Here is a 13,727-nt window from a genome sequence, read left to right on the forward strand (position 1 = left end):
AATGCAGCTGGGATTTACTGGCACAAACATAATGTGCTGTGTTTTCCCTGAAGCTAATGGCACTGAATACAGGGAGATGGAGAAGCTCAAGTAACTAATCCTAGAATAGAGCTATAAATGTGCAGTAATTGCCACTAAACAGCACAAGTTATAGCAGGAACACTAGAAGTGCCTCACTTGCTGAGGCTAACCTTCTCGTGAGTGACGGCTGGTCTTCTCACCCAACTTCACCCAGCTTTAAGACAAGCACCTTGTTTAAGCAATGTTCAGGGTTTATCTGCAGGCAATGATGGGAGGACGACAATGAAAGAAACTGGCCTCTGGAGGCGTCTATGTCCTTGTAGTTACTAGCTTATGCAGCAAGTATAACTATACCTTAGAGAAATGAATCCCATTCAAAATGATGCAAGCTCGTTAATTACAGTGCCACCCAAAGGGATTTAGGTTCTTCATTTCCTAAGGGGTATATAGCACTAAGTATATACAGGAGAGTAACCAGATTAATTTTTTAAGCTTCTAGCTAGCTACCTCCCTGAGACAATTAAACTGATAGTACTGATTTTCTAGGTGTTTTCTCTGAAAGCTGTGATTTTATGTAACTTTTAAAATGAGACAGAAGTTTCTAGCTCTCTCTGATGTTTCTGAAAATATTTTCCCAAGGCTAAGGTATGTTATTCTTTTAGATTCCAGGATATAAATACTTCAAAAAGCTTCTTACTGGACTTACACCTTTGGTGGCAGTTCTAAAAGCTCTGGAAATAAGTTTGGCAATTACATCACAACTGTTTCTGAACATTGGTTTTCCCCTAGGACAAGACCTTTCATCTCAAAGAATACCTTGTCATTAGGCTCGTGGTCTGCAATAGCTCCTTGAATATAATACACAAGAGAATCAATTAGGCCATCACATTCTCTCATCTTTTTCCTTCCTTCTGGGCCAGCAGAGCTCATGTTTCTGTACAGAAAGGAATATGTTGGTAAGCAAAGATTCAGTCAAAGACTTTTCTCCTCTGACAATCTTTCCTAGCTAAATTTTAAAGATACTAAAGTTAACGTTGACTGCTTCCTTTCTTCAGAGCTGTCACGAGAATCTGAGCCTTGGCTAGGTAAAACTTTCACTTCAGTGCATTTCCAGACAAAACCAAATACTCCAGAAAAACAAACTGTTGTGTTTGGAGGGATAATGGGAGACCTGAGTCACATCTTCATCTCAGACTTGAATTAATTCTTTTTAAACAGTAAACCAAACTGGACTTCTGTGTGTGTGTCTGTATGTGTGTGTGTGTTATTCCATTTTTAATTATATTTTTAATATATAAGACAGTAGCTATGTCAAAATATCAGAGGAAAGTTACCTGTAAAAATATCTGTAACACACAAATGTCCTTTATTATTCACCTCCATCAAACCAGCTTGTCATCCAAGATGCCCCATCAAGAGATACACATTCTGAGAGCTCTAGCAACATTTGGAAATTAACATATCAAGACAGCTGAAGTCAGTTATGGGGCTAAATTTACGTGTGCTTGTGGAAATGGTCTGAGGAGTGCTAGTGGGCAAGAAGGGAAGCCAATCAGCTGAGCCAGTAGGTCAGAGCAGCAGCCTGGCCCCACTGCTGGGTGAGAGGCTGAGGAGATGAATCACGATGTGGCTGCCATCACTGCCAGGCCAGCAGCGTGAGATAAGGAAGAGTTAAAAATACACTGTGCTCAGCTGATTCCCAGCTTCCCAGAGAAGCTGCTGGCATCTAAGCAGAAAATTGCTGAAGCCACTAGAAGCTGCTCAGTCAAAGAGAAAAATGCCAGAGAAATGCCTTCTGCAGATGCCTTCTGCTGTTCTACCACAGTGGCTCAGACATGGCTCTGCATGCTTCCTGCTTCCTTCAGACCCAAAGGAAGCCACTATTTGCCTGGCTTCCAAGTAACATTTCCTGTGTTTTGCAGTAACCCAGCTATGACTTGAAAATGAATTATGAAAATGATTTTAAAACTCTTGAAAAGCCAAACACATACTAGCTGCTTCAAGTTTGGCTCTAAATAAGCTACTGATTACCAGGGAGGTAACAACACTTACAATTTTGGGGTGTAATTATTTTTACAACTGAACAAACTCTGAATTATGGAATGCTGGAATTATAAACCTCGGCCTCATTATTTTGGACTCCTACAGCTCTGCTGGCCAAAAGGCTGTATGCAGTATCACATTCCAGCTTCTTTATTTGAAGTAGCATTAAATATAACCCAATCTTAGCATCCATCACAAACAGAGAGGGACATGTTCCTTTAGGTAGTTTCAGGGTGTTTATTCTGCATGCTTACTTTACCCGCTAGAAATGATAATGGTTTAAAATTTTATTAATGACCAAGCCAGTAAGTTACAGCATTAAACTTTCCTGTGGCTTGTGACTGTAAAATTAATGTAGTGGTTTACATACTGGCAATGTATTTCTGTTTTTATTTTCCCCTGGGAAGTACACATTCAAATTAAATATTAATGCATCATAATTGTAGTTTTACTTTAGGTCATGCTCTTTACAATATCTCTATTTACGAGTTCATTTATTCTTCCATGGAATTATGTATCACAGAATCAATATTCAGATTCCTCAATATTGTCTACTATAGATATCACATTGGAATTTAATTTTACCTTTTTTATGTCACATTCGAGGCATGTCACACTTTCATATGTTTATGGTTCTGCTGACAGAAATGTACATGCTACAGCCCTTCTAGTCCATAGCAAAAATAGCTTCTAAAGCACAGACTAAAAATACTATTAAAAGATAAGTGTGGAATTTCTCTTGCCAAAGACACTTCAGCTGATCCAGTATTTCATTTTGTCACAGTACATTATTCTAAAAATCCCTGAATTTATGACAACTATGATCATACTGAGTGGCTGTGCAAGGAGAGGCCATCACCTCTGGCCTTGCTGTCTTGCATGAATATGGTGGGGCACCTGAGGAGTATCACAGAAATGTAATTATTTCTTTTTTTAAGTGTTTTTTGTTTGTTTCTTTTGTGGTTTTTTTTTTTTTTGTAACAATGGAAACATTTTGCTTAGAAAGTTGCAAAACTGACCACTAAATCTTGGCTTCCTAAGATTTGAGGCTCTTAACAATTGGAATGCCCCCCTCTGAGCTCAGGAGTTGGACTCTTGTAGTGAAGCTCCTGGAGGCCTTTAAAATCTTAGTGCTTGGGCAATGGCCATGGTTGGGCTGGCTCAGTAATGTGGGTTGTGGCAAATCTCATGGCGAGACTTCATGGCTACCTAGGAAACAACAAGCCTGCTGTGCAAGTTTGTTTTGCTTGTATTCCATCAGAAGTACACTGGGAAAAGTAGATCAGCTGGAGTCAAAATCAAGATTCTTATCACAGAAGAATTCTTTTGCTACCCAATTTCTGATACCTCTACCCTGTATTGGTGTTAAATGGTTGGGAGAATGCAGCATGGGAAGACCACAGCCTTAGGGAGATTGCTGCTTGTAGAGATGTTCTTCTTTGAATGACGCAGAACTTAAACTTTGGTGTCATCTAACTATTACAAATCTCAGATTTCCAGCATGCTTATACATGGTAATCCTGGTGATGTGCCAAACTATATCACATGCTAATGTGGATGCACCATATCTATCTACATGCATCATTTATCTCATCCTGTGTTTGCTGCTTCTGTTCTTGCTTGTGCACATGCACAGTGTAAATGTATCTGTAACCGAAACAGCTGTTTGCCCATGTTGCTGTGACATTTGTGGAGGATCATCTAATTTGCTATTGGGAAAATTCAGAGATGTGAAGTAAATACAAAGAAATGTAACACTGTAAAATCAAGTGTGATTTTGAAAGAAACAATGCTAATGTATGTTCAGTTAGACTGCAAATGGCACCAAATGAAAGGGGTACTCCCTTGTAGCCAGCACTGAGTTACATACTAGCTGACTACTTTGCAAAAGGTTTTTGCAATGCTGTGAATGATCCATGTGACTAATAAGAATGGGGCTCTTGCCCCTGGGACTCACTCTGCTAAAACTGGTTAATTTGAATTTAACTCAATTATGTGGTAACAATTTCTTGAAGTAGTTTGGGAAATCCTATTCCCTTCATACCTCACATAGTTCAAAATTGTGACAAGGAGGGAAAGGTATATGGGATCTACTTAGTAACTACAGGCTCCAGGCTGCAAGCTGCTTGCTGGAAATAAAATTCCTTTCAGGAACTGTGGGAACAGATAAACTGAAGAGGAGGCAAGAAAAGATAAGAATGGATGGAAATAAAGGAATGGCAATGCTACTCAAGAGGCCTTGGTTCAAAGACTTCTTATCATCAGTCATTTGTTTTATGTTCTCTTTTAGAAGCTTCCATTATGAAACTGAGCTGCCATTACACTTTTCAAATGCTCTCACCAACATATGATGGCTTTACTTCTCTCCAGAACAAATGTGAATTTATGTTTATGCAGCCTCCTGGTCTGAGATGCAATAATATTGCTTACTTCAACTAAATCTTTTCACTGTCCTTGTCGGTCACTGTGTAATTCACAAAGAGCTTAGAAGGGAACTGGGACAGACAAAGCATGAAACTAATAATGAAAAGGAAGTGTTACTACTATTTTACCAGTTGGGGAACCAGGAACAGAGGTATCTCTAGACATAGGTGTCTACAAAATTTTGAAGAATTAGGATACATAGGGCTACAGGATGCTTCAGTTACAGAGCAGTTAAAAGGAGCACTCTAATGAAACACAGCAGTTGTGATTACTAGCTCCAAAACTTAAATGCAATACTTTGCAGGAAGAAATGTGACCACTAAACATAAATTTTGAAAAGTTTGTTATTGCAGAACTTTGGATACAGGTATTTACAGGTAAAAATGGAACAAGATCATTACCAGTTTTCAAGATACAGACAGGCTTCTACTATGACTTCCTTTTAATCAAAGGAAGAGTCATGTCAGAAATCCACTTATGTACAAAAATGATATTCAAACCCGTATATTCTGCATACTGTTGGCATCTTACTCTTTCAGACTCAGAGAAGGCATATGGAGGAGGAAGCTAAGTATCTTCAAGATTTCTACCCATTTTTATTGGAACTGGAGACAGAACTGATATGTGTAGGTCTTTCAAGACAAGAAAAAGTGTCTTTGCCTTTAAAATCCAGCAAGACTTGTCTGCAAAAGTCTGCAACACTTTTCTAGATAGTTTAATACACCAACTTTACTTGTTCAGCTTGTTTTCAAGCAATGAGTGAAGTCTTTTGATTTGGCTTACTCTTCCTGTTCAGGATGCAGTGCTTTTTATCATATTTCAGGACTGAAGAACACCATTACTAATTGCTAATGCAGAATATGTGGTGTACACAGCTTCTTTTTATTATGTTAACTTTTGTGACCTCCAATTTCTGTAAGTCCGTCTCAGAAGCAAAGCTTTAAGACAAATTACAGACCTAGAGAACGGGATTAACAAATCCTTCTAACGTCAGACTTTCTTATCAGTGATTGCGTATACAGGCTGCTGAGATTCAGGACTCCACAATACTTCTGGCAGTAACTGGTTAGCAGAATGGGGAGTGTTCTGGTCATTCCCTCATTCCAGTGTGTTAGTATCTGGAATATTATCTGCCAGATGTGGATTCTCTTCTCCTCCTGAAATTCTGTAAGGAGGATGAAGAGAGCTTTAATTTATTAGTTGACAGCTGTGTGGCACAGAGCAGATGCCTATGCCAGACGATAGTGTTAGATTTGAACAGTGGGTGTCCTTTTCAGTCAATAGGTGCATGTAAATTTTTGAAAAGAAGTTTTGGCATTTTCCTATGACTAGGTAATGTACTATGTATGCATAATGTATTGCACTTCAAAGCACTATTTTTACCCTGTAATAGAAGCTGCAGGCTATAGACTATATCAACATGCACAACAAACATGTTAGTATTACAAAAGGGAATACTAATTACAGATTTATATTCTGGCAAAAATATATACCCTTTAAACGTCTTCATTAGTAACATCATTCCCTCAGTGCATAGTATTTTTTAATTTGTGGTGTAGCACACATTACTTTGCAGTGTGCTGCTCTTTTAGTTTTCCACTTTTCTTTCTGCAGGGATTTTTTAACTATTTTTTTTTAAATTAATACTTATGGAAGGAATACTTCTAGTGACCTAATTTGGGAGGCATGTCAATTTCAAATAAAGAGACACAAACTGATTCATCTTAAAAATCTCAGATATTTGGTCTGTACAAACATGTTAAGCCTCACTAAAAACTATTCTCTGCTAGAAAGGATGTTGGCAATCCTGCATATCAACCCTACCTGTGTATTTTCAAGCCCTTCTTGTTCTAATTATAATTTTCAGTGTCCAAGCTCTTAAAAATAATTACTAGGATATGGACATCATATTTTTAAAATAGGTAATGTAACCTTCAGCATCTAGGTAACTCGCTGACTTTCTGTACAGAGTAAGGTACATTCAGAATCTACTTTAATTTAAAACAACTTGCCTACTGTTACACCTTATTCGTCACGTATAAAGTCAGGTCAAGTTGCTCCATTAAGCTCAGAGAGAGTCATACCATGCTAAAACTGGGAATAATGCTGTGCCCTCTTTGACTGACTCATAGAGAAGAGATGGTTCCAGAGTTCAAACGCAGCAGAGGATCAGGTAATGCCACTGCAGAACAGCACACCTAACAGCCAGACTCATTTCTTTACAAATGCAGCTTGGACTAACTAATATGAAATAAGACAGCCCACTTCATTTCATGGACAACACCACTAGTGTTTTCTAGAGAGATTTTATTATGGGTAGTTAATCTTTCTCAGTATTTGCTTTTGAGCCATCAGAGTAAATAAAAGTTAATTATTACTTACAGATGAAGTTAACTAGTAGTTAGTGGGCTGATAGGAGTTCCTGCAGAAAAAAAGTGCTTTATTGTTGGGTATTGTTGAGCAGCTAACAATTCATTTGTCTTCTGAAACCATATGACTCAGATTCAGAGCCAATTACACAGTCAAAATTCACGCAGTACAGGTAAAACTACTCTGCTATAGGACATGTTAACGAAGCAGGTACGTGTAAGGCAGAACTGGGCAGCTTCCCAGCCTCTATATTTCAAACTTAATTCCTTATACTTTACTAAGAGGAGCTTAAAACTCAGGCTATGCCTTTGCACTTATGTATTACTCATTAATTATTTCAAACTATGTCCATTCATGCATTTTTTTAATGTGCAAACTAGACATGCATCTCTCACACATATTTGTATTTACTTAAGGTGCAATGACTTTGAACTCACAAAGGGCCACATTTTATGTGTTATTAAAATAACACTTATTTTTAAAGGTGTTTTTATTAAAGATGCATTTTTTATACTTCAGCCAATTAGGGGTGTGTTTACTAAGGCCTTTGGTGTTTCTTTATAGTAGCTGCTCTGTTCATGAGGCTATTAGCTGATTGCAGAAGTAAATACACATCCATAAATCTATTATTCAACCCATGGCTGCAAACTGTCCTCAATTCACTTGAACTTGTGCAAAAAGTAGGGCAGGGCTTACTACGGAAATCAAAAATGTCTTTTTCCTAATTTAGGTTAAGTAATTTTCTAATCAGTTTAGCTATAGATTATGATACATCAAAGTAGGCATCTTGGGCAGCAGCTGAAAACTGAACACTTCTATGTGCTTGTAGGTACCATGTCCGCTTTCCAAGTAATCAATCTAGATGAGAAGCAGTTATGGCTTCCAATACAATCATAAATCTGTTCTGCCAATCAGTACTCAAGCTATGGTGAAGAGTCTTAATTATTTTAAACTTGTAGAGTAAGCATAGTTTTATGTGACTCCAATGGATAGTTGCTTCTTATGTTTCATAAATTCTAGAAATCAAAAGTAGGAACTGTTTATGAAAAAGTTATTAACAAAGAGGTTATAAGTGATAATTATATGGGTCAAAGAACTTCACATCCTATGAAAGTGCCAATGTTGTATTGTATCAGCAGATCACACAACTATAGATGTAGGCTTTAAAGGTCACCATGCTATACATCCACTAGAGCACTGGTCTCCCCAACGAGTGCATAAGAGACAGTTCATTGGGGTGCTGAAGGAAATATTTTTGTCCCATTAATTAATAAAATTCAAAAAGTAAACCAGTAATTATTTAATCTTTATAACCTCTTTTTTAGTTTCTATGTATGTTTTTTAATGCACACAATATATTAGCACAGCAGTACCTGATAAAAACTATAAATAAATAACTGTACATATACTGAGGGAGTGTTCTCAAAAGGTTTTTATTGACAGGGGTGTATGATCAAAAAGGTTTGGACACCATGGCACTAGAGTCTTAAAATAACTTTCAAAGGCTCACATAGTCTTAAAGTTTCTGCTAGCTTTTCTCCAGTGCTACTTTGTAATACCACTCCTACAACCATTTATAAAAGCTTTGGTTTTACTACTATCGTTATCAGTCAGGGGCTAGTACTATACATCATACTAACAACTGTTATTCTGTGAAGGATCTCTTTGACTTCAATGCAGCTATGCTCCAACCAGGCCTCTGATTATTATTGTCTGTTATGGGTATTTTTAGTCTGTGGAGTACCCATCAAATTAATACATCAGAGCCTTATAAAGAAAGCTGTTTCCATTGAATTGAGCAGTAATTCTTCTGGGTCTGATACATATGAGGCATTTCAAAATATGATCTGTGTGCAGACTTTTCTCTTGGAGCCATCAAAGTTCAAAGCAAGAAAGAAAGTAAGTATGCAGGCCTGTTTTAGCATCACTATTGTTTTGGGTACCTGTAGACTGAGTGCTTACCTCAAGCATCCTGTGGCATTGTAGAAGATATCGGGGTCAGGTAAAACACTTGATTTTGGGTAATCTCTATCCGGCCAGCCTGAGTAAGGGATGAGAACAGCTTCTGTCAGTGTCTGAAGGGCTTCTCTAATCAACAGGTGCTTCAGCTGGTCATTGGAGGACAAATTCCACAACAAACCTGCAATATCCAAAATAAAATCAGAGTGGCAAAAAGACTCCACCACAGTTTGAAAGACCTAATCTCAAACTCCTTGAAGTTAATTTGTGAAGGACCCTGCCTGGCATTTCATAACCTGAAGAAGAGCAGAAGGGGGTGATAAGATTTTACCAGCCCTGATCTGAGGACATGGAAATGGGACAGAAAAAGGTGCACAATTATCCATGTAATTAAAGCCAGATCTTTATATAGTCAGTCTAATGCCTTCCGAAGCTGCGCAGTTTCCCATGGCTCTGCATGTGAATTGCCCATCTGTAGCAATCATCTTCTCTGTTACTGAAATAACACAAGTTAAACAGAGCTAACCACACTGACACCAGTGATCATTCTCTACACTTCCAGGGAGGAATTCATGCTTTCTGGACGCCTGGCAGAACTAGTTGCACTTCTAAGTACCAAGTAAAGACCAATGAGAGGGAGAATAAACTCGCATGCAAAAGGGATAGATGGGAGGTACAAAGAATGACTTTATAGGTCTTTGGAAAACTGCTGGAAGACAGGAGATGAGAACTTTCTCTAACACTTGACAGCAAAATTCCTTATAGGGGGGAAAGATTTTGAAACAGTGGTTGGTCATTGCTGTCCAGACATTTGTCACTAAACAAATCATTAAGTAACACACCTTGCCTACTCACAATCTCCAAACACGAAAACAACTGATTAACTCTGCTTATGTTCTATTCCAACAGGTGAAAATTCCTTTTGAAGTACTCTTCCCCTAGAAAAAGACATGTATTTCTGCTTTTCACTACAAAGGCATTCATTGTTTTCCCCATCTTGCTGCTCCAAGTTTCACAGTCATCCTCCTCTGAACACTGGCAGAGTATTAGTGAACGTTCCTTTCATCAGTTCACAACAAAAAAATGTTTCTTTTGTATCTCCTTACACTTTGAGTTTAATTTCAGCTATTGTAAGCAATAATAAAATGAAAACAAAAGCCAGCCAGACCCATTCCTTCTTCTGGGATTGGCTCTTCAACCTCTGAAACAGGGGATAAAAGGAAGTATATATTTTCCTGAAGGATAAATAAGGCTTACAGGAAATCACACATGCAGTCCAAAGGGCACTGCTAAGAGAAGCAGGTTAAGGCAGAATGGCGCAAAAGCAAGGGCACAAGGACTGAACATTATAGGAACAAGTGCATTTTGAATTATCAACAGATACCTAGAACAGAACCATCAGAAAACATGAGATGTTGCTCACACTGTAAATTTTATACCAAAAATCCTTCCTTAACCCACAGGCACTGCCTCACTAGGCTCAGAAGGATTCTCTCCATGGCGTTCTGGGTGTGGATGAATTTGTTCACATTAGAAAATGTCTTTAGGAGTGGGCTCTTTCCTTGCAGCTATGCTGTAATGTATTCATAGGGGTGTAGTTTTCCCTTAGATCGTTAATTTGGGAAAAATGGGTGTGGTCTCCTTTTAAATGTATATTCCCTTTGATGACACTTCAGTTTGTGATGTAATCTTCCCTGCAGGAAAAAATTTCTTTCATTTCTTAGATTTATGCTGCACGATAACAAGATCAAGAGGTTAGGTACTCCCTGGAGGCTCATCTGGCTTATCTTCAAAAGCTAATATTTTTTTGGTTTTGGTTGGGGTTTTTTTGGTTTTTTTTTTCTACACTCATTTTACTTTCTATTCCTCAGTATACTCTCCAAATACTACAGGATGCCATTCCTGTCTTGGCTCCTGCATTGTCTCCAAGTGACATCCTTTCCTGCTATTTGGCAGTAAACTCATTCCTTTCCTAAGGGATTTGCAAGAAGTTTGTTTCTATGTCAAACAAAGATCACAGCCTGTGGTTCCTTGACTTTACTTGTATTAATGATTTTATGAAGCCAGCAAATTCAGCCAATGTGATCTTGAGATCTCATTCTCGCTAAGAAGAGGTGAGATGAGCATGTAAATGGCAGAGAGAAACTGGGCAGCTATTTTCTGCACAGAACCATTAGGTAAACTGGTCCATGGCAGCTTTCAAACCATCATCATACACTCAAAGCCATTTTGGTGAGAGTACTGGTTTTGTGCTTATTGTGTGCTCTCCTAGGATGTACAGACTGTGAGGCAGGACATTGCACTTGTTATCTCTGTATACTTTTATTGCTTTCAGTCTTTTCACAGGATGACACAAACCACTGTATGACTATGCTCAGACTGTATTCCTCATCCTAGGTCTTGAAGAAAATACAGGACATCAAATTATTATTTGAGAATACACAATATTATACGGTTTAATATTAGGCAAGTGTTTGGATCAACACTACTGGTACTAATAAGTCTTAAACTTCTAAGGCTGAGAGGTACTTCTATGAACAAGTATTAGATCAGATTTCTGACAGGTAATGAAGTACAGTGAGAAAACTGTGTCTCAGAGTTTTAACTTCCTTCTCCCCACCACTTCCTTATCTTTGTGTATTTTGGTCAGGTGGAGTGCTTTGGTACCATGCTTCCTACATACCAGTACAAAGAACTTTCCTCTGCTGAGCTTAGACATCTTTTTAAGGAGTATCACATGCTTTCAATTCTTGGCCAGGAGTCTTTCATCAGAGTTCAGTGTGGTATTATCAGGTATCACAACTATGCTACTAATCTCTTATGGGGGAAGACGTTCAGTAAATTATCATATCACACATTTGTAAGTCTCTAATTTACATTCAAAGCAGGCTAGCAATAAGTATGATGTTGAAATTTCGTCAAATGGGCTTTTCAAGCTGACCAGGTGGAAGTGCAAAGGTTCTGCATTAACCTTTTCTTGGAACTGTTACAACACTACAGTGCGACTGCATGCATAGCTGTGGTGTTTCAGTAGTCCTGTAGGAAGCCAAAGGCAATGAAAGAGGAGGAACAAAACTTGTAGGAAAGCCATCAGTCAGACAGGAAAACTGTTGCTCAGCAGGGATTATCCATTTTCATAGAAAGGTACTCAGAGGTTTGCAGCGTGCTTGGAAAAGCTTTGTGTTGCAGCCCATCTTGGGCTACACAGTCAATTGGTACAAATGACTGTGTAGTAATTCCAGTGTTCCCTAGATATCACTGTACATGCCAAGATCATCTGGAAGCACTGAACTTATTAACGATACGCTTAACAGTGACCGTCTACCTCCTGTCTGCAGCTCACTCCTTGCCTGCCTTTGAAGGTTGGCAAGTGGCCTGGGAAAGAAAGAGGCTGGAAGGAAAATTAATATTCTCTTGAAATTCATTCATTCATTCAGGCTGCCCTTTGCCCTCTAGGCTACTTGCAACTTGCTAGGGAGCTGAAAGAATTGCTCAAGTGTCGACAAAAGAATGTCCTGGTGCCATATTCACCAAGGGACCCTCCTGACCCACCATCAAGTGTTCTTCCTCCTCACTGCACACTTGATCTTGAACAAAGCAAGAAATGCTTTTCCCTTGGTGTAATTTTAAGGCCCTCCTTTGCAACTGATAAGCATGAAAGTATATAAAAATATTTTGCTCTGTGCAAACTGCAACATTCTGCTCGATATTGCTTAAATATTTTAAGAGTCTTGCCTGTTTCATAAGTAAATCTGCATGTTCAGTGACAGCAGTAATTGTAGAAAGAAGGCAGTCCTTCATCCTTTTTCACACTGGTGAAGGGGAAGACAGTAATATTCACAATATCCATATGAGTTATTCTTGACAAACAGTCAAAGCTTTTGTCAGAAATAATGAAATTGCTATCATGACAACAGCATTAGCTTTCTGGCTCCTGTACCACCAATTTCACTGCCTCCCTCACTGGTGTGTGACAGCACAGAGACAACACACTATTGAATAAGTTACTAAGTGACCCAATTTTGCATCTGATGAATCTGAAAAGCTTTAAAACATTTTAATGTTGCAAAGCAGTTCAACTGAACCAAAAGAGCCAACAATACAAAGCTTTGTTCTCCAGCTTAGGGAGCACAGTATTTCAAATACTTGAAAGAATGCAGAATTACAGAAGGTCTCAACATGCCTTTGCTTCAAGGCAAGGCTGCTTGACACCCTCTATATCTTTTCAAACACAGTTATCTTAATAGCTCATGTTTCTGGTATCTTTAAAGATCACTTGAAATAAATCCCCATTAATTTATTCACAGTGTTTTCTTCCATTTATAAGTCTGCTCTTCCTCTGCATGCTAATTAGAATGAATGTGGGTCACAAGCAGCTGAATTCCTAGAGACACATCATGGTCAAGCAGGGGTGCAGGGATTTCTTCACTGGCTGCTGCAAAGCTAACCAGGCAGTAGTCACACATCACTTTGTCAGTAGTGGTGGGTATTTCCTCTCACCATTCCTTCTGCTACATTGATGTAAACAAGAGGTGCAATATTGGGGTTCTGATGCGAAGGGCTCCTTTAAACTTGCAATGGGCTCTACTAATTTTTAACAGTTCTTCCCCTGTTAGGGCATGGGAAATAAAAGGATGAGAATGTTAGCCCTGCAAAAACTGAATCCAGAATGCATGTCAGTCCACTGATGGTGCTATTTTGATCTTTACAGCCAAGTGGATGTCCTGCAGAAATCCTCTCCCCTGCGTGCAGAAAGAAAGCATTCAAAGCTTTCTCCTTGTCACTAATCTGAGAAGACAGGCTCGGGTGTAAATAGCTAGGCAGGAAGGAGCTCAGAGTAAAAATTTGGGTCAGTAGAGTTTGTGGGGAGTAGGGCAACCACATTCCATCCACAGCACCTGACAGTTCTG

General features: G+C 38.7%; 1 protein-coding gene across 2 annotated transcripts in view; it reads right to left on the bottom strand.

Annotated features, from left to right (window-relative positions):
* PKP2 (plakophilin 2) overlaps positions 1–13,727 on the bottom strand; it is a 41,850-nt gene that overhangs the window by 6,887 nt on the left and 21,236 nt on the right. For both annotated transcript variants that reach the window (XM_057427969.1, XM_057427968.1), the window contains exons 6-7: positions 8,821–8,998; positions 838–955 (exon numbers count right to left, since the gene is read on the bottom strand). In XM_057427969.1, coding sequence (XP_057283952.1) covers positions 838–955; positions 8,821–8,998 — 296 coding nt within the window. The remainder of the gene's footprint in view (positions 1–837; positions 956–8,820; positions 8,999–13,727) is intronic.

The sequence above is a fragment of the Pezoporus wallicus genome, unplaced genomic scaffold (assembly GCF_028554395.1).
Source record: "Pezoporus wallicus isolate ANWC-B61680 ecotype Strahan unplaced genomic scaffold, APGP_CSIRO_Pwel_v1 contig_2908, whole genome shotgun sequence".
NCBI classification, from domain to species: Eukaryota; Metazoa; Chordata; class Aves; order Psittaciformes; family Psittacidae; genus Pezoporus; species Pezoporus wallicus.